The sequence below is a fragment of the Hippocampus zosterae genome, chromosome 18 (genome assembly GCF_025434085.1).
Source record: "Hippocampus zosterae strain Florida chromosome 18, ASM2543408v3, whole genome shotgun sequence".
In the NCBI taxonomy this organism is placed as follows: Eukaryota; Metazoa; Chordata; class Actinopteri; order Syngnathiformes; family Syngnathidae; genus Hippocampus; species Hippocampus zosterae.
Window position 1 is genome coordinate 11,505,080 of NC_067468.1, and position 24,203 is coordinate 11,529,282.

The 24,203-nt window shown below is 45.3% G+C and overlaps 3 protein-coding genes across 8 annotated transcripts; 2 read left to right on the forward strand and 1 right to left on the reverse strand.

Moving 5' to 3' along the window:
• The first annotated feature begins 1,081 nt into the window (after positions 1–1,081).
• nup155 (nucleoporin 155) lies at positions 1,082–11,771 on the forward strand. Of its 2 annotated transcripts, none has more exons than XM_052051407.1 (34): positions 1,082–1,224; positions 1,435–1,630; positions 1,940–2,077; positions 2,324–2,420; positions 2,498–2,568; positions 2,649–2,741; positions 3,008–3,271; positions 3,351–3,424; positions 3,699–3,790; positions 3,883–3,980; positions 4,058–4,225; positions 4,292–4,392; positions 4,582–4,752; positions 4,834–4,944; positions 5,025–5,119; positions 5,225–5,310; positions 5,393–5,534; positions 5,639–5,705; positions 6,050–6,165; positions 6,257–6,360; positions 6,449–6,582; positions 6,662–6,853; positions 7,121–7,259; positions 7,334–7,469; positions 7,677–7,830; positions 7,907–8,011; positions 8,352–8,506; positions 8,597–8,726; positions 8,965–9,078; positions 9,599–9,719; positions 9,806–9,916; positions 10,348–10,484; positions 10,567–10,673; positions 10,795–11,771. In XM_052051407.1, exons 2-34 carry the CDS (start codon positions 1,489–1,491, stop codon positions 10,931–10,933), a joined length of 4,104 nt encoding a protein of 1,367 aa, XP_051907367.1. In that variant the 5' UTR covers positions 1,082–1,224; positions 1,435–1,488; the 3' UTR covers positions 10,934–11,771. The 2 variants fall into 2 exon arrangements, with proteins under 2 accessions (XP_051907367.1, XP_051907368.1); XM_052051408.1 differs by having other exon boundaries at positions 1,462–1,630.
• Positions 11,772–11,879: 108 nt separating this feature from the next.
• On the reverse strand, positions 11,880–13,281 carry LOC127591463 (rhodopsin). The gene has a single exon (XM_052051673.1). The coding sequence runs from the start codon at positions 13,279–13,281 to the stop codon at positions 12,253–12,255; it is 1,029 nt and encodes a 342-aa protein (XP_051907633.1). The 3' UTR covers positions 11,880–12,252.
• Positions 13,282–13,326: 45 nt separating this feature from the next.
• On the forward strand, positions 13,327–23,135 carry zdhhc8a (zinc finger DHHC-type palmitoyltransferase 8a). Of its 5 annotated transcripts, none has more exons than XM_052051530.1 (10): positions 13,327–13,470; positions 14,418–16,812; positions 17,401–18,942; positions 19,032–19,189; positions 20,030–20,202; positions 20,290–20,392; positions 20,567–20,658; positions 20,863–21,071; positions 21,404–21,516; positions 21,620–23,135. In XM_052051530.1, the coding sequence occupies exons 3-10, from the start codon at positions 18,906–18,908 to the stop codon at positions 22,700–22,702; spliced, it is 1,968 nt and encodes a 655-aa protein (XP_051907490.1). In that variant the 5' UTR covers positions 13,327–13,470; positions 14,418–16,812; positions 17,401–18,905; the 3' UTR covers positions 22,703–23,135. The 5 variants fall into 5 exon arrangements, with proteins under 5 accessions (XP_051907490.1, XP_051907491.1, XP_051907489.1 ...); XM_052051531.1 differs by having other exon boundaries at positions 18,821–18,942; XM_052051529.1 differs by having other exon boundaries at positions 14,418–14,844; positions 16,658–18,942.
• Positions 23,136–24,203: the final 1,068 nt, after the last annotated feature.

The window sequence follows — 24,203 nt, forward strand, 5'->3', positions numbered from 1 at the left end:
TAGAGCACAACACTATTTTCACAGCACTATTAACGTTTGTCCTCAATGGGATCACAGGTGAGTTGGAGCCTATCTCAGCTGACTTTTGGTGTCAGAGGGCGGGGTACAGTATGGACTGGTCGCCAGTTAATCATGGCACATTTCAACATACAAGCCTTCACATGCATTCATGCCAATGGACAATTTAGAGTCAAGAAGCTAACATGAAACACCGAACTACGGGCAGACAATCAAGCCACTGTGTGTCCAAAATACTGTACATAAAATGATTGAGGATGGCAGCACGGTGAATGACTGGTTAGCACATTCACATTACAGTGCAGAGGTGCAGGGTTTGATTCTGGCTCCAGCCTTCCTGTGTGGAGCTTGCATGTGCCTGCGCGGGTTTTCTACGGGTATTCCAGTTTCCTCCCACACTCCAAAAAACATGAATGGCAGGTTAAAGGAATACTCTAAATTGTCCCTAGGTGTGATTGTGAGTGGGAATGGTTGTTCATCTTCGTGTTGCCCCGCGGTTGGCTGGCAACCCGAAGACAGCTGGGCAAGGCTACAACATGCCCGCGAGCCTTGTGAGGATAAGCGGAATATAAAAATGGAAGGATTGAGTGAGGATAAAAATGATACCTGGTTGTTGTTGGGGGGTTTTTTAATGCCACACTTCGAAGCTTTTTCAGGCCACAAAGTGAACCTCCACATTTGAGCTTTGAATGTCTCGACCAAGAGCCATATTTTGTACCTCCTAGCTCACTGTCCTGCTAAAGGTGATTATGAATGGAAAACAGTGCGTTTCATAAAACATGTGGCAGTTAATGGAAGTAATATAAAATTTATTGAAATAGATACGTCAGTATAGAGGCTGTTTGCAATCGCGTTTTAATGATGTGACCATTTCGACCGCCGTAGGACGTATTGTATTAATGTATGTAAAAAGAATAAACTTGTATACGTTTTTTCATCTAAATTGTTAGAAAACATACCTAATAGTTTCAAATCTTTTTGAAACAATAAAAATATCCGTAAATTAATTTACAAAGTCGTAACAAATATGTTTTTTTAAGAATCCGGAAGTAAAACCTTTGACCTCGGCGTTCGTGCATGAGGTTGGCGGGCAGTTTAGTGTTCGTCGTTTTTTTAATCACTTATCTTACTTTCTTCACGGTATTTACTAAACTAACTGACGTTGGAGGAATAATTCACTAAATAGGCGGAATCTTCCCCTTTCGGGTAAGATGATGAGCTCAGTCAGAATGGCGTATAATTACGCTTAAGCAGCTTTTAGCTTTTAGCCTCCATGCTAGTACTTATTCAAACAATCCTAGCAATCAGTGCACTACTTATCAACTTGTTGTAACTTGTTTTACGTCACTCACGTAGACTCAAATTTAAACACCAAGTGACGTATATTAACGCGGCGTGTATTATTCCATGTCTTAGTTTGACTGAACACTTTTATCCGGCAAGTTTCGTCGGCCAGTGGCAGTGTGAACCATGCCGTCCACCGCCGGACCCAGCAGCCCCTCCGCTGCTCTTGCCGATGCACTCGACAGCTCGGCCCGGCTTGTCGACCGACACCTGCTGGATGACCGCTGCTTCCCGGACTTGTCGGAGCTCCTCAGCGTGCCCTCTCACAGTAAGTGGTGGAGTACCAGCCAGGAACACAAAGGAGTAAAATAGTAGAGATATCGGTTATATTGTCTGTGTCTATTTTTGTTAGCCACGGTAACGAAATGCACAATTGGCAGAGGTAGAAATAAGTGTACAGTGATACCAATATGGATGCATAACTTAATATTGAAGTGAAGTCAAGGAAGAATGGTGGCAGGTCTGACACATATGATCTACATGTTACCCATTAAATGTTTCAGGAATAGTGCGTTTAAATACAATGAATTTTGGTGTTTTTTTGTCACAAATGTTAACATGATGTCTGTGCTATTAGACATACCGTCCCTCTCTGGAGTGTCCGACATGGACTATCCCCTCCAAGGCCCTGGTTTACTCAGCGTGCCCAACCTTCCAGAGCTCAGTGCAGTGCGCCGAGTCCCACTACCTCCAGAGCTGGTCGAGCAATTCAGCCGTATCCTTTCATTGATAAAGGACAATTCTGGATTTCCATTGGAAGTTATGAAGTTTCAATTTTTTTTTCTGTTCTCAAATTGGACATTTGGGATGTGTCAGGAAGAGTAAATTGATATCTTCACTAGCAATAAATCTGATGTAAATATGCTACATTATACATTTATAGGAATTATTTATATATTATTTATCTTCTGGTTAATATTTTAATAGAGACATCAGTTTTTCCCCTGAACGTAAATTGCAGATATGCAATTCAACTGCATGATGGGTGTTTTTCCCGAGATTTCTCGAGCATGGCTCACGATCGACAACGACATCTTCTTATGGAATTATGAGGACGGGTTAGCACAATCGCATTCGAGCGAGTGACTGAGAGGTACAGCAGATATGTGATTATTTGTGCTAATATGCCTCACAGGGGAGACGTCGCCTATTTCGACGGCCTAATCGAAACCATTCTGGCTGTCGGGCTGGTGAAACCAAAACAAGGTTTGTGTGAGCAATACATTAATTTGTACCTTCAGGTCCTTTTTCAACGCGGTGCATAATGTTTGTTTTTATTTTCCCAGGGATTTTGCAGCCTCATATACATTACCTGCTTGTATTGGCCACATCCGTGGATGTAGTCATCCTGGGATTGAGCTTCCCAAAGGGCCATGCTGGTGAGTTTGGACTGGAGAGAGTACAGCATTCATCAGGAGCAAAGCCATTATTTCTTCCAAATGTCATGATATGTTCATGGTTATCAGAATCACGGCTGTATTTTTGGGCAATTTTAAGTCACTTCAACCTTAAAGGATCCGGTATTTTTCACATTTTAAGGGTTTCCAAATGTCTTGTTAAATACAGAAAGGAAATAACCTACCCCCCACCCCCTTTTCTGCTCTTAATGTATCATCCCAGCTTGTGTATTTCTGTGTTGTCTCAGGGCTGAACGACAGCATGTCGGGCGGCTTGCAGCTGCTGCTGGACCCTCTCTTCTCCATCCCCACCGATAACACCTACATCCTCTCAGTGACCTCCACCGACTTGGGTCGCATCTTCATGGCAGGCAAGGACGGCTGCCTGTATGAGATCGCCTACCAGGCGGAGGCGGGCTGGCTAAGTCAGCGCTGCCGCAAGATCAACCACTCTAAGAGCACCCTCTCCTTCCTCGTCCCCTCTGTGCTCCAGTTCTCTTTCTCTGAGGATGGTAAGCACACGTGATTCCGACCCTGAGGAAATAACTTAGATGAGTATTTATTCATCAAACCTGTTTTCCTGCGTTCCAGACCCAATTGTGCAGATTGCTGTGGACAACTCCCGTAACACACTCTTTACACGCTCTGAGAAAGGAGTTCTACAGGTATTACCGTAATTCTACTGTGTGTATGGTGTGTCTACTGTAATTTATAGACTCTATAGGACACGGTATGCATTTTTTTGCACAATTTTAAAAGGCATATTTTAGAACGTCTTGCTCACACACATTTTCATAAATAGGCAGATAACAAAATATTTACTGGATAGTTCAATGTCGCATTTATTAGCGGGCACGCCAGAGAACCTAGTTGTTTGTTTGCGGACGCTATTGGTGTTTGTCAGTGTGCTGAAATAAAGCGCTCTTTTCCATCGGTCAGGTATACGACCTAGGTGCTGATGGACAATCTATGAGTCGCGTGGCCACCATGTCTCAAAACAGCATTGTCACAGCCGCCGGAAACATTGCCAGGTCTCGCCACGATGAAACAGAGTTCACTTTTTGGACCATTCTTCCTGAAACTCATGAGAATTGATGTTGGTTTTCAAACTGTTCTTCTGCAGGACTATCGATCGTTCCGTCTTCCAGCCCATCGTCCAGATCGCTGTGATAAGTAGATCGGAGTCGTCTGATTGCCACTTGCTTGCTGTGACACATGCAGGTAAAGAGCGGGAGGAAAAACAACATAGCACACGTAACACAGGAAAATGTTTACACTTCTGGAGTACCCCCCCGCAGGTGTGCGTCTCTACTTCAGCACCACGCCGTTTGCGCCACCGCAACAAAGGCACACGCCGGCTCGACCCACCCTGCTCTCACTGATTCACGTCCGCCTACCGCCGGGCTTCTCTGCATCATCCACGCTACAGAAACCCGCCAAGGTCCACAAGGCGCTGCACAGTAAAGGTAAACCCTGAACATATTGGCATTTCTTTATCGAGAGTCTTTGATACGATTGTATGATGGCCACAGGTGTTTTGCTGATGGCGGCTTCTGAGACTGAGGACAACGACGTCCTGTGGTGCATCAACCATGACTCTTTCCCCTTCAAGAAGCCCTTGATGGAGACTCAGGTAGGACCAACGAAGCCGTTCTAGACTAAAACCTTCCGGGCTAATATCTAAATGACAGGGGTGGGCAAACATTTGAACAGGGGGGGGGGGGGGACAGCAGGATGGTGTTAGGTTACCCCAAAAATCTGCAAATTTGCAAATGCCGAATCGTAATGCCGGCATACATAACAAAGTCCCTTTTCCATGCAGATGATGTCTAATATCGATGGACACACGTGGGCTATAAGCGCCATCAACGAGGAGAGGCCAGCTAGGATTTGCACTCCCCTGAACAAAGACCTGATCCCAGTCACTGACTCCCCCGTGGTGGTCCTGCAGCACAACATCCCCTCACAGAAATTTGTCCTTCTTTCAGCAAAGGTTGAAAGCCTCTTGCCGCATGAAACGCAATGTCAAGTCCCGGTTTGGAATGCTAATGGCAAGATTTTCACTCTTCTGTAGGGGAGTCACATTTTCCAAAAGCTCCGTCCTGTCGATCAGCTGCGTCACCTGCTGGTGAGCTGCGCGGGAGGAGAGAGCGAGGAGATTGAGCGCTTCTTCAAGCTGCATCGGGTAAAATCATTCTTTGACACAGGGTGATCATTTCGCTCTCGAAGTATGTTTAAATATGCCTATGCCTCCGGTGTGTTCAGGAGGAGCAGGCCTGCGCTACAGCTTTGATCCTGGCTTGTTCCAACGTCGCTTGTGACAGAGAGGTCTCGCAGTGGGCCACCAGAGCCTTCTTCAGGTCTGATAACACGAAAGCCGCATTTCCATTCCAGGTTACAGAACGGCCCGGCACCGCACCACGCAGGCCCCGCTTAGCCCTTTAAATGTATAAATGTGTCATCAGATATGGAGGAGAGGCACAGATGAGGTTTCCCGCAGCTATGTCGCCACCCGGCAATGTTGGACCCATGATGAGCTCTCCAGCACCTGGTAAATGTTTGCTCACATGTGTGCGGGGAGAACCAACTGTCCAGTCATATTCAAGTACTGTACGATGTGTCCCACCCACCAGGCATTTTACCCCCACCCCTGGCCACGCCCTTTGCTCCAATTCACTCGGGGTCGGCCCCCATTACCCCAATGTCGGTTGGCCCAGAGGTGATCTACTCCGGGAAGCACAACGGCATCTGTGTCTACTTTGCTCGCGTTCTCGGGTCAGTGTGTAATGACCGATATGTGGCACCGCCGTATGAAAACAATGTGGAGGACTCATCTTTTCTCCATTTCTTTTCCTTCCCTGCTGGCTTCTCACAAACAGAAACATTTGGGATGGGAGCCTAGCAGTGGAGAATACCATCAGCAAAGGAAGTCAGACCGTCAGTATTGTAAGTACCGTTTCCAAACTGCCTTCGGGTCCACTTTAAAGGATATTTTATATTTATTTGATTTTTTTTCCTCCAAAATTTACGCTTCCCATGGGGCATCTGATAAGCTCCCATCATCATACACAAAGAATGAAGAATCACAGCATTCTTAGCATTCACTTGTGGTTGTATTAGAGACTTCTGAAGACTGACAATTGCTCCAAAAATAATATCTGCAACTCACATGTACATTTTATTGTCTTTTATAATACAATATTCATTTTTGTCCTAGATAATAAATCAATTTCCATAGTATGTTCCCTCAAAACGGCTTTCTAATCAACACTCTTTGTCATCAACAACAGTTGGAAAGCAGCGTTGCTTCTTTCGATCTGGAGTCAGTCCTTCTGGAACTTCATAGGTTGAAGGAGTTTCTGGACAAAAACTCTCAGTTCAGTCCATCCTCCCTTAGTGGCGCAAGGTAAGACATGATAGTCAACATTTACTGACACGAACCGAAAGAGGGAACTAACTTGCTGAAAAAACCTCTTCTGATTCGGATCCCTTTATAGCTTCAGTTCTCCCGGCAACCTACAGCAAAGGCTACTGGGATTTATGCGGCCGGATGGCGCCAGCTCTCAGCAGGTCCAACAGGAGCTTCAAAGGAAGTATCACAGTGAGTTTTGAGCATCTGGGCAGTTTGGTTTTCTGTTTTCCCGTTATACTTTTTTTATCTTACTATAATTTACAAATCTTGTTTGCAGCCAAGGCTCAGCTGTACGAGAAAGTGTCCCTGCAGAGCATCCAGGCACTCGTCCATCGCGCCTATCAGACTCTGGCCCTTTGGAAGCTTCTTTGCGATCATCAGTTCAGCCTCATCATGTCAGAACTGCCCAAGGTAGAATTTACAAAACCACCCCACCTTCACTTGTCGTCTGTTACGCTCTTAATATCTCACACAGCCACTCCTTTTTTAGGATTTTCAGGAGCAGATGAAAGGAGCAAGTTTCAAGGATGTGGTGATCCGGGGGAAAGAGCTTTCGGGAGCTCTGGTCACAGCCCTCATTAACGTCTACATCAAAGATAACGCCTCTGTGGACGCCATCAGCAATCACCTGCGAGACGTGTGCCCGCTGCTCTACAGCACAGACGACAGTGTCTGCTCCAAGGTTACACGGCAGAGCCAAAGTTTGCTTTTCTTGAGTACAGTATGGCTTGAGTTTAGTCGTTGGGTGTGATTTAGTGGCTCCCTCTGCTGGCTGTTGCCATGTATTACGCTCCATTTTGTTCTTTACGCCTTTCACGTGACATTTATGCGTTATTTCAAGTTCTATTATTTGTATTTAATATATTTCAAGTCAGCAAGCCTTTTAAACCAAAAAATAGTTTCAACATCCACATTCTGAGGTTTAAAATGTTTATGTTCTTCCACGAAGGCTAACGAGTTGCTGCAGAGCTCCAAGCAGATCCAGAACAAGCTCGATAAGGAGAGAACCCTGAGAGAGTCACTGCGTCTCTACCAGCAGATCAGCCAGCACACCGACCTGCCGCTAGTTTGCTCCCAGTACAGACAAGGTAGCGTCTAACGCGACACCGCTGTGATAACTGCTCGCGGCGGTTCTGTTATTAATTGATGCTCGGTCTCTCAGTGCGTTTCTACGAGGGCGTCCTCGAGCTGTGCCTCACGGCGGCTGATAAGAAGGACCCTCAGAGGCTGGGCCCCCATTTTTACAAAAATGGAGAGCCCGAGGAGGACCATACGGGACAGCTAGCCTTCCAGGAAAGGTAAAATTGGTCCTGAAATTATTTCATTTGCCTTAATTGGTCCTAAAACTCTTTTTTTTCTCTCTTTCTCTCTACAAATAATGGTCTTCATCTATCTATGCCTAAATAGCACACTTTGACACAACATCGCATTTGAGTCACATCGAAATAACTCAATCCGTTGCTGATGGCTTTTGTCACTGACATTTTCCCATCCCATCCCTGCAGGCTATTGTGTTATAAATGTATCACGGACACCATGCAGGAGTTGGTCAACCAAAGCAAAGCAGCCCCTCAGTCCCCTAGCGTCCCAAAGCAGCCGGGGCCTCCCGTCCTCACCTCCGATCCTAACATGCTGAGTAACGAGGAAGCGACGGCCCACGTGAGTGAGAAATGTGTGTTTGATTGTGTACATTTTCTGCAGTTTTTCTTTGAATAAGAACCTCTTTCCGCTGCAGTTCGAGCAGATCTTTGGTCTGGCTCAGAGGTCCCAAGATGAGCTGTTTCACATCGCCCTGTACAACTGGCTCATCCAAGCAGATCTGGCGGACAAGCTGCTAGAGGTACGCTGTGGTTTATTCGGGCCAGAGTACTAGGCAGTACTTTAGATGTTAGACTGGGGGGAAAAAAACAATTTCACAGATGCATCTTAAATTAGGTCAAAGTTTTATAATCATTATGACAATTCACGGCAAGTTAAAAATAAAAAGCATGAAATTAGGTGTCTAAGTCTATCCAAACCTGAAAAATACCCAAGCCAAAATCGGACAAGAAGTCGGCCATTTTTGTTCGAAGAAACAATTATGAGTCAATACCAGGGCTCTCATAAAGCATTTGAACTTTAATCAAGACACTTGATTAAAGCGCCATCTAATGTGTGTGGTTGGATCCTATTTTGTCCAGGTGAATTCACCGTACCTGGAAGAGCATCTCATGCATATGATCAAGCAGGATCAGAGCAAGGTGCACAACATGGACCTGCTGTGGCGCTACTACGAGAAGAATCGCAACTTTGGCAAGGCTGCCCACGTTCTAGCGCGCCTTGCCGACATGCACAGGTCTGTGAATCTGTCATTGATGATGAGGAATAGGAGAAATGCCATCATTGTACCAACCTAAATGTACCTCTCGTCTGTGCGCACACGCAGCACCGAGATCTCCCTCAAGCAGCGTCTAGAGTACTTGGCCCGGGCCATCTTGTCCGCTAAGAGCTCCTCCTGTATCTCGGCCCAGGCGGCAGATGGCGAGTTCCTCCATGAGCTGGAGGAAAAGATGGAGGTACAGTGTCGACCGTCTTGATCCCGGGGAAATAAAGTATCAGTAGTGACGTAGGTTTTGTAGCTTTTACATGTACTCATCTCCCCAAAATATATAAATAGCTTTATTTATCGACTAAAGTCAAATTAAGTTGTATATAATTAAGATGTGTTTTTAAAAAAAAATATTTACAACAACAAAAAATCCAAAGGTAAAAACCCGCCCATGCACATAACACCGCTCTGCTTACTTCTCATAGCTGGTGCGCATCCAAGTCCAGATTCAGGAGACGCTAATCCGACAGTGTTCTAATCATCCTTCGGTGAAAAATGCCGTCTCTCAGTTGGATTCGGATCTCATGGACATCACCAAGGTAACACACAACAGATTTATGAACAGTTTAAATCTGCGCTATGCTGTACGATTCCGGCAGTCTCGGACAAATGAAGTCACAGAAAAGAAAAGAACTGCCATTGCAACTGAAAATGCATCATACTGCAGTAGCTTACAATATTAAATATGCCTTTTATGAATAAAACCTTGTTTTATGTTGAACACTTAAGCTTACTACACTACAGTACTCCATTTTAACATTGGTCAAATAATTGTCGTGCTAATAATTGTTTTAAGAGGCAAGTAGCACTGCACAACATGGCAATTTCTCTCCCCAACTTCCGCCATTCATACAACTGAATAATTTCTAATAATCACGCTCAGTAAATTTGTGAGTAAATTGAGACAAGGTCATTGTATCGGTTTTTGCGACATTTTTGTTTGGTGCCGTGCCTTAATATTTTTCTCTTGTAAAATGTGTGCCTCGGCTCCGTCGAGCTTAAAAAAAACATAGCTCTAGGCAGTGGGAATTGTTTTTGTGATACCATTCCTGTACGCAGCTGTACGGGGAATACGCCGACCACTTCAAACTGTCCGAGTGCAAGCTGGCCATCATTCACTGCGCGGGACACTCGGATCCGATTCTGGTGCACTTGCTGTGGCAGGAAATCATGGAGAAAGGTCATTACCCTACAACACACAAAACAAGGTCGTGTTTTGCTTTCATCATTATTTGTTGATTAGCTGCCGCCAATCTTGCCTCGCAGAACTGGCAGACACGGTGGCCATGAGTCCCGTGGACCGGATGCGATCCCTCAGTTTGAAGCTGGTGTCGCTGGGCCGGATCTATGCGGGGACACCGCGCTACTTTCCATTAGGTCAGCGTTCTTCTCTCATTTTAGTGCACTCGCGGTCTAATGTTGTAGTGTAGTAATGCTTTGCTGTAATTATGATGCCGGCTATTTGGTTGATAGTGGCACAATTATGATGATTGCGTGCTTCTTGTGAGTCGCCATTACAAGCAGCACGTTCAAACATGTCCTCCCTGTGGACTATTACCATGGATTTGACTCCTTACTCAGAGAGTATTATACACGTACACATACGTGTGTGTGTGTGTCTGTGTGAAGTTTAAATGGTGGTGTGTGTCAATAGTGTGGATGTATTGTACCGCGTGAGGGTGTCACGTGGTCTGTGAAAAGTGTGCATGTTCCCTTTCCAAAAATATGTTTGCCCTGTGTATTTGCAACGTGCGTGAAGTGTGTTCAGCGTCTATGTAACGTGTACTGTGTGCGTTGCATGTTTGCAGATTTCCTGGTGAAGTATCTGGAACAGGAGGTGTGCCGCCTCAACTGGGACGTGGGGTTCGTCACGTCCACCATGCAGGAGATCGGGGTGCAGCTGCCGCGCCTCCTCGAGGTCTACGACCAGCTTTTCAAAACCAGGGTAGCCGCCTCAAATCACATGCAGTTCCATTTTTAAAATAATGGAAATAAGAGTAAGTATGGATGAAGATTGTCCATTGTAGGATCCTTACTGGCAGCGCCTGAAGAAGCCTCTGCACTTGGTGGAGTGCATACACGTGCTGCTGTCGGGTTTCGTGGACGACCCCAGCAGAGTGCCCACGTATGACAGGTAAGCCACTTAAGTAGCAGTTCAGCTTCTGGCCTTTGGGGGGAGCTGCAGCGTCGGATGTCTGTCAAATGAACTGGCTGGTTTTTCCCATTGCCGACCAATTATTTCCCCTCTGCAACAGACGCCGCTTCACCAACGTGTGTCTGGACAACATCTGCGGCTACCTGGTGGAGCTGCAATCCCTCAGCCCCAACGCCGCCCTCCAATACACCATCGGCAACTTCAAGTCTCTGCAGGCCAAACTTGATAAACTCCATTGACGTTCGCCGACATCCCTCGCTTGCCTTTCATCGCTTAGCTGATGCATCTGTCACATTTGTATGTTGGAGTTGAGAGTCAGGTATCACAGGCAGCATTACGCACTACTCACAAAAGGTTAGGACGGTGCCATTTTAGAACAAACCTAAAATGAACGATTGAGCAGTTGGACTTGTGCGTTCAAACGTTTCGCAAAGGTTACATTAATTTTACCTGACGAGGTTTTTGGTGCGTATTCGGATCCCCCTGAAACTGACTGCGAAAGCCCCAAAATTTCTCACTTCTTCTGAGTAGTGCATCTTCTTATTTTGGGATAAAATGCCCAGTATGACTTGGTGCAAGGATGTGACAGTTAAGAGACTGAAGATGCAGGTTTTATAACTTATTTAATGCTTAGAGTCCCGAAACACAACAGTGGAAAGTGTGTAAATATAGTACAGACACTCCTATACATTTACAAGGAGGAGACATACAAACCTATCACCACTTTTTTTTCTTCCTTATTGACAATGTATATAAAAACAAATTTGATTATTTTTTTAATGTGTTCACGAGGCGTTTTTTCCACTTTTTAGCCTCGCCATTGCCCAACTATATGCCTTAAAATGACGGCTCCATTGCTCATAATGCGACAACCGCTGAGGGACGTCACTTCTTTGGGTTCAAGTAATTACGCTAATTAAAAACAGCACTCAAGGCTTCCCGTATAGTCATCGCAAAAGGGAACGCTCAAATTGTTGTTGATTTTTTTTTTCCCTCCAATTAGCTGCCTTGCACTGGAGTGTTTGCGCTATTATGTTTGTTTTAGCCTGGTGGGAATAAAGACATTTTGATTTGAAATTTTGATTTCATTATTATTAATGCCTCAACGTTTTCCAAAACTCCACTTTCATAACTTATTTTGTAATTAAAAAAAAAATAAGAGTATCTCGGAAATGCCGGTATGTTGATTCAGTACACATCAATATTTCATGATTTTATTTGACAATTTTAATGATTAGAACAAATAAACCATCGCACAAAATTACACCCAAAAAAACCAATGATTTTTAGCATAAACGTATATACTACATGCACACAAATGCGGGGGGAAAAAATATACCTTGCAAATGTTTAACTCATTCACTCCCAATGACGTTTTTAAACGTCTTTTCAGACTTGGTCTAGAATTGGCTGGTACTGAATGAGTTAAAAGCAAACCTCTAAAAGGTTGAATGCAAATGTACTTTGAAGTTAAGTGCAACTTAACTCTGCTGTGTTAACAAATGTACTGGAATTGATCAAAAACGAGGTCAAAGCCGCTTTTAAAATGCAACGCTTTCTATCTTTTGCATGAGCATGTAAGCTTTTTGACTCCGTGCAGGAAAATGTAGGGGATGATGCAGGTGTAGGAAGCTGCAATGTAGCTGGCCACCTCCACCATCAGTAAGGAGGTGTGAAAGTTGTTGGTGATGCGGAGCAGCAGATGAGTCAGCCAGCACACCAGGAATACGCTGGCAACCGCCACCACGCTCTTGGCAGCACGCACTTGGGAGCTGCTGTTGGTCTTCCCCAAATTCACCTTGGACAGTTTGGGTGGAGCTCCGCAGGCGCTTCGAGTATCTGGACAGGAAACTGAGGCGGGCGTGCCCATGTAGACGTGGTTTGATAAGGTGGCGCTCGGCCTGGAAGCCGTCCTGGCGGCTCCTTCAAGAGCTTCATCCTTGTCAAGTTCAGCGTTTCGATTCCGGATCCGCTGCTGGTTCTTCATTAACGTCACCACGATCTGACCGCTGGCGAACAGCAACCCGGCGAGAGGAAGGGCGTTAGCCAGCGTCAGGTAGAAGACCTCGTACGTCTTTCTGGAGAAGTCATCCGGAAAGACGTCCACGCAGTCCTCCTCGCTTTCGTTGGTCACCTTCACGCGCACGAAGAAAAAGTGCGGCACGCTGAAGGCCAAAGCCGTGGCCCAGCTGCCGGCCAGCAGGCCCAGCACGAGGCCCACGTTGTCCAGCTTGACGGGGGCGCCGCCCCGTTTCAGGGAGCCCACCAACTTCTGGTGCCAAAAGGCGCTAATGAAGAAGGTGGTGAAGATGCTGCTGGTCTCCGACAGGTCAGCGCAGAAGCGGAAGACGCCGCAGAAAGTCTCCCCCATGAACCAGTGGCCGGCGAAGTCGGCGATGGTGTCGGGGAGGTCCACCAGGTAGTTGGTGATGAGGTTGGAGACTGCCAGGTTGACGAAGAGCACGTCGTTGGTGCAGATGCCAGATTTGGAAGGGATGGCACTGATGGCCAACCAATTATTCCCGACGATCCCCGCCAGGAACATGAGCGCTCGGACAATGGATTCAACCAACTCCTCAGTGTCCATGATTGCAAAACAGCTGCTGACGAATGTCTCCGAAGGATGGATTGATGACGAATCAGACCTTTAGGACTTTTATGGATGAGCAGGAGTCACCTCCGCACCAATCAGCCTTTAGAACAGCTTTTACCCGAGGGAGCCTCATTGTGAGATGACAAGGTGTTGAGCTTCATGTCATCTGGTTACGAAGTTGAGGTAAACCATCAAAACAAGGAAGAATGTTAAAAGTGGGTCACATTTGGCCAATTGTCTTGTATGGCAGGACAGCATGGCTTTCTCTTCTGGTGTAAATTAATCAAAAGCACTGACCTACATCCACAGCTTAAATTCAAAGTGTTCACTTAATAACAGAGTCGCCTATGTCGTGTTTAATTCACTTGAAAGTTTATGGGTTAAATGTAACCCAAACTAGGTGCGTTAGCGCATTGGGTTGAGGATTTGACCGAGCATGTTGGGTCAAAAATTTGACCCAACGGGTTTAAAAATTACCCATACGAATGAGTTTAAGTTACCAAGAAATTGGTTGCCAGGCTATCAGTGTTGCCGCGATTAAAAATAATTTCCCGCAGCTCCTATTTATTTTGTTCTTCTACTTCTCCCTCTCATAACTTTGCTGCTGTGAAGTGGGAATTTCTCCATTGTGAGACTATTAAAGGTTTTCTTTTCTTAATTTTCTGAACAGCATTTTTCTAAGGAGTAACTTTCCCCTGTCATGGGTCGCCACAGAAAGTTGATTCCCGTTGATGGGCAAACCTCCCTGATTAGGATTTGAACACCGATTCCTGTGTTGGGCCACCGTCAGTGTTTTCCTTACATTCAATTGAATTCAACTGTAGTATTCAGCCCACTGAAATCGAACCGGCAACCCAATCTGATGGATCACAATAACGTTGCGTAAAAAAAGGAACCCAAGCTCCTCAAAATTGGCAGCTACCCAAAAAACCTGGATTTTTTTTTGTGGGTGTGAACTGTCAAAGCATCTATAATAAAAATAACAATGTGCTTGCTAAAAACGTGTTTTTCTTTGTGTAGGTTCTCAGTCGAGCAGGTCGTAGTCGTTATTCTAAGGTGTATTCCTTAAGCGGGTTTCTTCTGGGGTCATATTCAAAAGTAACAAATGTGTTTTTTTATTATTTTTTTAGGTTAGTAAAAATACCACGTCGGGGGTTGCAAGACTTGCGTGGTTTACTTTCACGTCACCCGCGAGTGAAAGCTCCACCTTCGGGCTGAGCCGGAGGCGGTGTGCGGACTGCGGTCTGGAGGCGCTCACAGGACGGCATGAATCCGGAGCGAGCGTTTCTTTCATGTCTTTCTCGCTTCATTCTTCGCTTTTCACTTTCAGCTTTACCCCCCGGACCACGTTTGAACATGTTGTGTGGTGTTGTTCGAGGGACTTTCTCCGCGCGCCGTCCGGTCTGAGATTTGAGTGAAACCCGGAGAGGAACTAATGGACCGGACGGAGAGGATGGCCGGCAGCGGCTCGGATTCGCTCCGAGCGTCCGCTTTCATCCCGGTGTGCACCGCCGCCTGCCTCCTGGTGGGCTCCACCTCGCTCTTCTTCGTTTTCACGTGAGTGACTCACCTTGTCTACCAGGGTAAATCCGAGTTTTACTGTTGTGTGCATTTTGACGCATTTATGACGTGAAGTATAATGTTTTTTTTCCCCTTTGGGCATTACCTTTACATTCCTTTTTTGTGGCGCAAACCAATCCCCCTATAGTGAGCAATTGTACCCCCCCCCCCCCAAAATTGGCTTTTATATATGAATTCCATCATATATGTGAAAAACATGAACACAACTACTTTTCTGAAAAACTTTGAGTATGAAAATTCACTTGGCTTTAATATTATTTAACACATGCACAAGATACACCAGCTAGCTTTTCTCATTCCAATTTTTTTTTAAGCCATCCAATTTTCAAATGAGCAAAAGTATTGGAACATGTGCCCGATGGGTGTTTCTACTGTGGGTTGGCTGTCAACAGGTCACGTCGAGGACTCGCTGCTATGTATCACACCTTTGACTGATAAAACGCCTTCCCCACCGGCCCGTCGGAGCCCGCATTTTTCTGCAATACACGCTTTTGAACTGTGACGATTCATTCCTTGGAGGCTTTTTTTGACCTATTTGTGGTGAGAGGTTGGAGAAAGTCCCCATGGGGTGTGTGTAAACTAGTTTCGGGCTGAGCATTTGGTACCTGAGTCCTCAATGATGACTTATTCCGATTTAATCCACCGCTTAATAGCGTCACTGTCACATTACAATTGTAGAACCCGTAAACACTATACAAAAACATAATATGACAAGATGCAATCGTACCACGTACATCATCTGGTGCAGTACAGAGTCAAGATATATCTATCTAGTATGACAAAAAGAAAAAAAATCAGAATGAATTCTCCCACTTCACCAGCTCAACTCAACAGTAAAACCTTTGAACTGCCCAACAGAGTACATTCGGGCCTTTTTACATCGAAATGTGACAGCGGGTTGGCCACGCAGGGGGATTAGGATCTCGTCGATGCCATGTGATCCCCCCCATCTGGGAAAACTTGAGTCTTTGACTTTGGAATGGTCCAGATGCAGATATAATTGCTTGAAGATTTTTGTTTAATCTGCTCATACTCACGCACTCAAATCCTTCCACCACCACCCCAGGCCCCTTTTTTCCGGACAGATATCTTTGTGTGAGAAAAGTGGGCTTGTAGGGTTAATTTTTGGCTCTCTTGACTCTTCCTTGCCTTCTTCCTGCTTTTGTTCTGCAGTTCTTGATTTAAAAAAAAAAAATTATGTAATGCCACATCCCTGCCAAAATAAAAAGGAAATAGAGAAGATAACACAGTTTTAGGGCGCACACAGACACACACATTCACACATACTGTATACACTTTGAAAGATTTGGGTCAAAAAGGGAGCGACTGCTACTTGGGTAAATTCCACCCAACGTTTTGGGTTTGGGTTTTCAACAAAACAAACCCCAAAATTGATTTGTTGTCTAAAAACACAAAACAAATGGGTCAAAATGAGCATGTGTGTAAGTGTGTGTGTGTGTGTGTCTCCAGATGGTACTTGATGAGTTTTTAAAAAATGTCAATAAACCATTGACACATATTTTTGCAGGATAATAATGTATGTTCTTTGAAATAGCCGCTAATATTAACCGCACAATGTACGTACGTGTGCGTGCGTGTGTGTGTGTCATCCAACTGGCAGTGATGTCAATGTAAGAGTGACAGTATTTGACCAATTTGCAGTCCAACTGACTGTCTGCTGTGCCACTGACCCACTGCGGGGATGAGGGTGACGTGAGCTGCTTATACTGTGCGTGTGTGTGTGTGTGTGAGAGAGATTTAATTCTGCCGGCCAGGCTCTTTTCATTAGGTGGCGTTTGTCTTGTTGGGGTAATGAAGTGTCCTTCTCCGTGGTCCAGATGGTCTCCGGGTGGGCCCAGGGTCGTCCGTCCGTCCTCATTGTAATCTGGTCCTCAAGAAATCAGTCCAGTGATTTGTCACATGGGCGCGACAAGATCCAATTAGGTGATCGTGGAGCACAAGGTTGCAATACAAGGCATTTGATTGGGAGCACTTAGGCCCGCTTTTCTGCTGTCTAGTACTGGAGACTGCAGTACAGTATCGTAACTATCGTATCATATCTTTTCTATCTAGTATCGTCCTTTCTCCCTCTGTCTTTCTCCCAAGCACTATTTTCAGTAACGATCGATCGACTATCATTTCACATCTGTCTAGTATTGTATTCCAAGCGTATCTCTAGCTGTTATGCTTAGCGTCATATCTAGTATTTGTCTTGTATTCAATCATAGCTCCTTCGCATTTCATCGTACTGCATTGCGTCTAGCTAGCGAGCTAGCTACCTAGCTAACAATCTTGCCCTCTACCTAGCTAGCATTATACACAGTTTTGTTTCTACAAATGTTTTATAATTAATTAACTTTATAATGCAGTGGAATAATTATGCTTGATTAATTAATTCCCTTGTATTTTCTTTTTCGATGATGTAATGAAGTATTTTTTATTTTTTTTTGGAATGGACAAATGTTAAATGTTAAACCAAAAGTTAAATGAGCAATAATGTATGTTGTATATATGTTGCACTGTATGATACAGGATATCCGGCGGTGCCGGCGATCAACTGAGGATTCCACAATCGACTGTCAGAAAGGGCCTGTAATCCAGAGTTGATAATCCGGTTGGGGGGTTGCGGGGGGGGGGGGGATTAGTGGGTTTGCATCTGGCATGGCATCAGCAATGGGGACCCCTCCCCCACTGCTTTACCCCACCATTACTCACTCCACCACCCACATATCACCCATGCTCACTTGTGCTTGATGCAGCGCTACTCACTAAACAGTACGGAAACTTTTATGAGTGTACTTGTCATTTTGAATATTTTTGATGAAGTTCATTCATCTCAATCTGCATGATGAACATTCCCGGAGGTCCTTTCGTATTCCCATTGTGTAACCTGATTACTCAGATCCGCCATATAATCTCACAAGGCGGTGACATCATCAAAGCACCGTGCACTTTCATGTCCACGGCACAATAAAACAGCAGGCAATACCGTACACTATTGTTTTCCTTATTTTGAATCTGTGACCATTTAAGACATAAAAGCACCACAATAAGCAATTAGCATATAATCAACAGATTAATCTCCAGTGAAAATAATTGTGTCGCCGCACCCGGAGGGACCCCAGTCCCTTGGTAATCCTCCTGATGTGGGAGCAGTGATGAACATGCAGTAATACTCGCTTATCTTTCACTGTAAACAATTACTTTTGGGATCCGGCGCTGCTGCCGTGGGAATAAACGGGATGAAGATTATCCCCCTTTAAAGTCTGTTGTGTGTGGACCTGATTTGCGTTAACCTCAACCTGAGCGGGGATGGATACACATGAAGCACACTTTTGTCAACACACCGTGCGGGGAAATTATTTTTATTTGGGCCGGATAGCGTGTTGGATTCTGGCGGGGAAAAAAGCACTTCCGTGTCAACCAGTTTTGTATCCCGATGTTTGTTTATTGCGGTGCATGTCTTGAAAATTTGGGCAAAGTCTGCTTGATTTAACTTTTTCCATAGTGTGCCGAATGGAGCAAAAATAACATCAATTTTTACTTGTGTTGTGCTGAACATTGTATGTTTAATGCGGTGCATGGTTTAAAAAAAAAATAGAATGAGATTGCCTGTCCAAACTTTGTTTCACTTTTGGCTGTATCGCGTGCTGGATGCAGTTAAAACACTTTGATATTTGTCACTTTTGTGATTTTCATCTTCGTTTTGTGACAAGTTAAAACATATTTTGATGATCTCAAGGTGCCCAATACCCTGGTCAAAGTGTTTTAGGATTAAATGAGGCGTGCAATGTGGCTTTAAACGATGGCGCAAGGCTAGCTGTCCAACCATTGTCCATCATGCGCTGGATTCAGCAAAAAGGAAAATCACTTGTATCCTGGAGAAAATCTAATAAATAAATAAAATTAAACAGCTGGGCAAATGATTCTTATTTTTTGTGTGAATTTGCAGATGCCCGTGGCTGGCAGTGTCCATCTGCCCTGCCGTGCCGCCGTGCTGCGCCGTCCTTTTCCTTTTTGTGTTGGCCAACTTCACCATGGCGACGTTTATGGACGCTGGCATCCTTCCGATGGGTGAGGGAACAACTTGATGGAAATTCCAACTGTGGCATTGTACGTTATATCGCAATCTCTATCTTTTTTTCTTTCTTTCTAACCGGCAGCCAGCGACGATGAAGACAAGGACGACGAGTTCCGCGCGCCCCTCTACAAGAACGTGGACGTGAGGGGCATCCAAGTACGGATGAAGTGGTGTGCTTCCTGTCACTTCTACAGGCCGCCGCGATGCTCGCACTGCAGCGTATGCGATCGCTGCGTGGAGGTCGGTCATATTTATCGAATCTAGTATCAGATCGCTTAAAAATTGTCTACAATATCAATGTACAGATATATCAATCCATTTAATGATTGTAATCATGTTTTCAAATGATGAGCGTCCGAGTATTTTCATGAGTGCCATACCAACAACAGGGGTCAATCCAAAATGTGTACTGGCTTTTGAAAATGGAGGACATAGGTTGTAGAATGGACATGAATTATTTTTTTTAAGATGTGAGGTAGGCGCAGTAGACTCATATTATTGTTGGGGTTGGGGGGGCAGTCAATAAAAAGGATTTCTGTTGTGAATGACGGGCAGAACATGATGAGAGAGAGAGAGAGGGGTCATTCATCAGGTTAATCCTTTGCTCTCGTATTTGAAGCCTCTCTGGAAATTCAATTTCTCAGAGAGTTGGGATGGTGATATTAAAAAAAAAAAAAAATAATAATATATACTGTATATTGGATTTTCCATCCTCCAAAATTTGGAGAGAAGTAAATATGTATCCAGAGACACATCATGTTTTTTCCCCCTAAACATTTCCAACAGTTTTCAAGTGTCTCTAATGCAAGCCCACATCAAAATATAAAATTCCTCGTCTCACCCCCCTTGGGTGGGTTAATACACTGTATATAATTTGTTTTAACTTAAAATGGGTTTTATGATATAAATGGCAAACAAATTATTTTTTGGGGGCTTGTAAAATGACAACTTGAAATGTAAAATGTGGTATTTTCCCCTTTCTTATTTGTCTTTTAAATGACAACCTCTTTCTTGCTTACAACCCGTTCACAAGTTAATGTCTTCTTTTATTTTTATTTTTTTGTGCCGCTCACCGCGCAGGATTTTGACCACCACTGCCCGTGGGTTAACAACTGCATCGGGCGGCGCAACTACCGCTACTTCTTCCTCTTCCTGTTGTCCCTCACCAGTCACATGGTTTGCGTGTTCAGCCTGGGCCTCGTCTTCGTGCTTCACCACACCGACCAGCTGTGGAAGCTGCACTGCACCGTCACGTATCCTTTCTGCAGCAAAGAAGAAGTCGAGTCATTCCTCACCTCACTTTGAGCTTCTTTTCGTTCCTCAACATCGTTCCCAAACAGTTTGGTCGTGATCAGCATATCGGGCCTGTTTCTCCTTCCCGTTCTGGGTTTGACGGGCTTCCATCTATTCCTGGTGTCGCGGGGACGCACCACCAATGAACAAGTCAGTAGCATATTGTTGTGTGGCTTGGAAACAATAGTCGACTGCCCCCAATTTGTCAAAATTATCAACTCAAGCCTGAGTTCTAGACTACTCTGTAAAAAGCACAAACTTGTATTTTTGTGGAGGCTAAATGTCGTTTTGAGCGGCTCGATTGTGTTTTTGATAATCCCTCAGGTCACGGGGAAATTTCAGGGAGGAGCCAATCCATTCACTCGAGGTTGCTGTAACAATCTGGAGTACCTGGTGTGCAGTCCCATTTCTCCGAGGTAAGACGCATCACCCTTCAAAATGCGGCTGACATATTTCAATTTACATTTTTAGGCCCTAATTCAGGTAGTATTTTTTTTTTTACGTTTGCGCCGATTCTGAGTCTGCCTGTTTTTTGTTTTTCTCTAGTGCATCAGGTTTTTCAGAATAAAGTAAAATGGTGGCCCGCCTCCAAATTATGAGATCATCTTTGTGATCACCAGGTACTCGGCCAGGCCTCGCAAGAAGTCTGTGATCCACATTCAGCCTCCCTTCCTGAGACCGGAGCTTGACAGGCAGCTGTCCGTCAAAGTGAGCGACAACGGCAAACACAGCAGAGCCTCCGCCGGACCAGATCCTCAGAAAAGTCCGCCCCCGTTGCCGCCCAAACCAGAACACGGGCTGCTGAAAAGTCACCTCGCCGTCATGGAAGGTACAAGACCACCAAGACCGATAGTCCTGCACAATGATGTTGATTATAAAATGGACTGCCAGTTTGTTGCTTTTTGTAGGCGTAAAAAGCAGGATTGAAAATGTTTTTTTTTTATATTCAATATTCTTCAGCTAAAACTAGAAAAGACTGTTTTCATTCTTCTTTCAAACGTACACAGTGCTGCACTCTAGTGATCGACGGTGAAATTACACCTAAAATAAATGGGAGGCAGGTCATAATAGTTTTATTCGAAGCCAATCCAAGATACAGTACATTATTTGCAGTTAATAAATTATTATTTACAGTTCTTTTTTTTCCCTTCCCTTCTTCAGAGATGGGTCACCACACCAAATCTATCATCCCCGTCTCCATTCCCACTGTGCCTCAGCTGCGACCAGTCCTGGAGGCGATATCCCGAGGATCGTCGCCCATTCCTCCGGAGCAGGTGCTCATCTGTCCATTTTCTCTCCCATTTCTCCTCATTTGCTTTGCTAATGACTTTGGCGAGATTGCTGCAGTCTAAGTAGTATTGCCTGTGTCATTTGAAGCTGCTGAAGACCTCAGAGCCAGCGGGAGACAGCAAAGGTCCGGACCTCCGCTTGGACACCAATGGAAGCCCCTTGAAGGGAGTCTTGCCCCCTTCCTTGTCTCCCTTGCAGACTGCGACCCTCTCCGGGGCCATGACGCTCAGCTCGCGATCGCTCAGCCTGAAACACGGCGGCCGCCACATGATGTCCAAGTCGCAGGCCAACAACAGCGGCGGCAGTAGCAGTTCTTACGACAACCTCGTCTCCACGGCAGACCCCCAGGGTCACCCCCACAGAGGAGCGCCCGCAGTGGGCTACTTCATGGGCCTAGGTCCGGATGTCAGCGCGGTGCAGCGTGGCCCTCACACTTACAGCCCAGTCTTTGTGGGCGTCGCCCGGCAATCTCCTCAAACCAGAGAGTTGTCGCCTTCGCTGCAGGGTCTCTCGTCCCGAGACCCCTCCCCTTCATTCCCGGGGTTCATGCAAAGAGAGCCTTCGGCTGCTTTTCACGGCCTCATGTCCAGGGATCTCACTCCATCGGGTCTGCCCATGAAGACCCAAAGTCTTCGAGACAGCCTGCGGGATGTGAGTTTGACTCCTCAGAAGTCCGCCACACCCGCCGCGTCGTCCCGTTTCGATGGCCTCTCCAAAGCTCTCATCGCATCCATTCACGAGCAGCGCGAGATAGAAGAGAGGGAGCGTATGCTTCGCTTTCACATTCCATCCCAAGCCCTGTACGGACCGGACGCCTGCGTTTACGACATTCCCTGCCGGCGCAGTCTACCGCCGGACCCCGGACGACCGCAGGGTATCCGGGGACCCACCCCACCGGCGTACGGCTCCCGGGAGTTCCTCATGAGCACTGGCGTTCTGGGTTACGGCCACAGGACGTCACCCCTCTCCGGCTCGTCCACATCATCGCTCGCCCGAGGACCCAAAGCGCGCTCCTCCTCGCCAGGCCGCTGCCCCTCCGAAAGACCGCCAATCTCTCCCGCCACATGCACTCTACCCCGTTTACCCTCCTCCTCCACTCCTCCTTATGCACTCTATGGGACAACAAAACGCTCCTCGCTCACCACCTCCTCCGAGGGGAAGGACTCGTGAGTCGCGGGTCCTCTCGCCCCGGGAGCTGTAAAGCACAGCAGTACCTGAATTTGCAAGTTTATTTCGTTCTGTTACCAAGCTCGTGACATCAATCGCCCTGAAAACAACGCGTTCCATTGAAATGAATGGAGAACTGCAGAAATTAAATGAATCCTTTCCAGGTTCCTGCCCAAAAAAAGGTTTCTTCAATCAATCATCTGTGCAGTATTTGTTGTACGTGAAGAAAGAGCATCAGATAATGTGTCAGTTTGACTGTAAAAAGGTTATTCACTGGATAAAAATAACCCCAAAACCCTTTAATGTGTGCGCCTTCAATACAGAGAGAATACAATCTTTTTTTAATGTGTTTTGATATTGCTTTTTTTTCGGTTGTCTCCCAATCCATACACATTGATAGTTGTTTATATGAATAATAAAAATATTTTGTAACTGACTTTTTTATGTTTTATTTTTCTAGTGTGATTGAAGTCCGTTGAGTCACTATTATCTTTGTGTTGAGTTTCTGATTCATCTTTCCTGTTGGATCTCAGGTGTACCTGTGAGACTGAATTGTAGTGAGAAAACAATAAATATATTCAATTTATATAAAATTAAGTTCCAAATAAATGATAATATTTGTTGGTATTTATTTTAGGACAGAGGGATGATAAAAAACCACAATTATAGGCAAGATGATAACGAGTGTTTTGGTGGAGTTTTAAAATGTGTCATTTGGCTCCCTCTAGCGGATATTCCAGAGAATGTCTTGCGTTGTCCAAACAGCCATAAAATAATATTGTCTTTCTCCTGCGTGAAAAGAATTAATACTGCTGCTTACTGAGTTATCCATGGTAGTTTCGAAAGCCTTCTACGTTTGTCTGTATTATACTGCCCATGGTAGCAAATTGCACATACCAGGAGTAGCAATGAATTAATCATAATGCACAAACTGTTGAATTGCTTACATTCTATCAAGTACGATATAATAGAGTACAAGATAATAGAATGCAGTTGTTATGTTGTTTATTTGTGTGTGTGTGTGTGTGTGGGGGGGGGGGGGGTGATGGCTCCACTTCACCCTAATGAAGACAACCGGTATAGAAAATGGATTAATGAATAAGTTATCTTATGGGGAGGTTTTCAATGTAACTTCTGAATTTCATCCAGTAGGAATATTGACTTCATATTCAGCCCCCCCAAACCATCTTTGGTTTTCCTAACAAGTCCTCCTCCCCTAGCCCCCTCAAAAGTACGTAGATGCCTCCTGCTGACCTAGATTTGGGCGGCTGACTGCCTTGCTCAGGGCTCATTGATATGCTTGATTGTCATTTCCCCCCCGCAACTCCTCCTCTCCCCCACCAAACAACACTGCGCTGCATTAAAGGCTCGTTTGGACGCTACACAGTTTTTCAAATCAACGCAATTAACACCAAAAAAGATCCAACAAGTTGACAGCGGTCATATATTTTTTCCCCCAACTTAAAATATACAGGGAGACCGTTTGGTGCGTTCAAGGCCAACC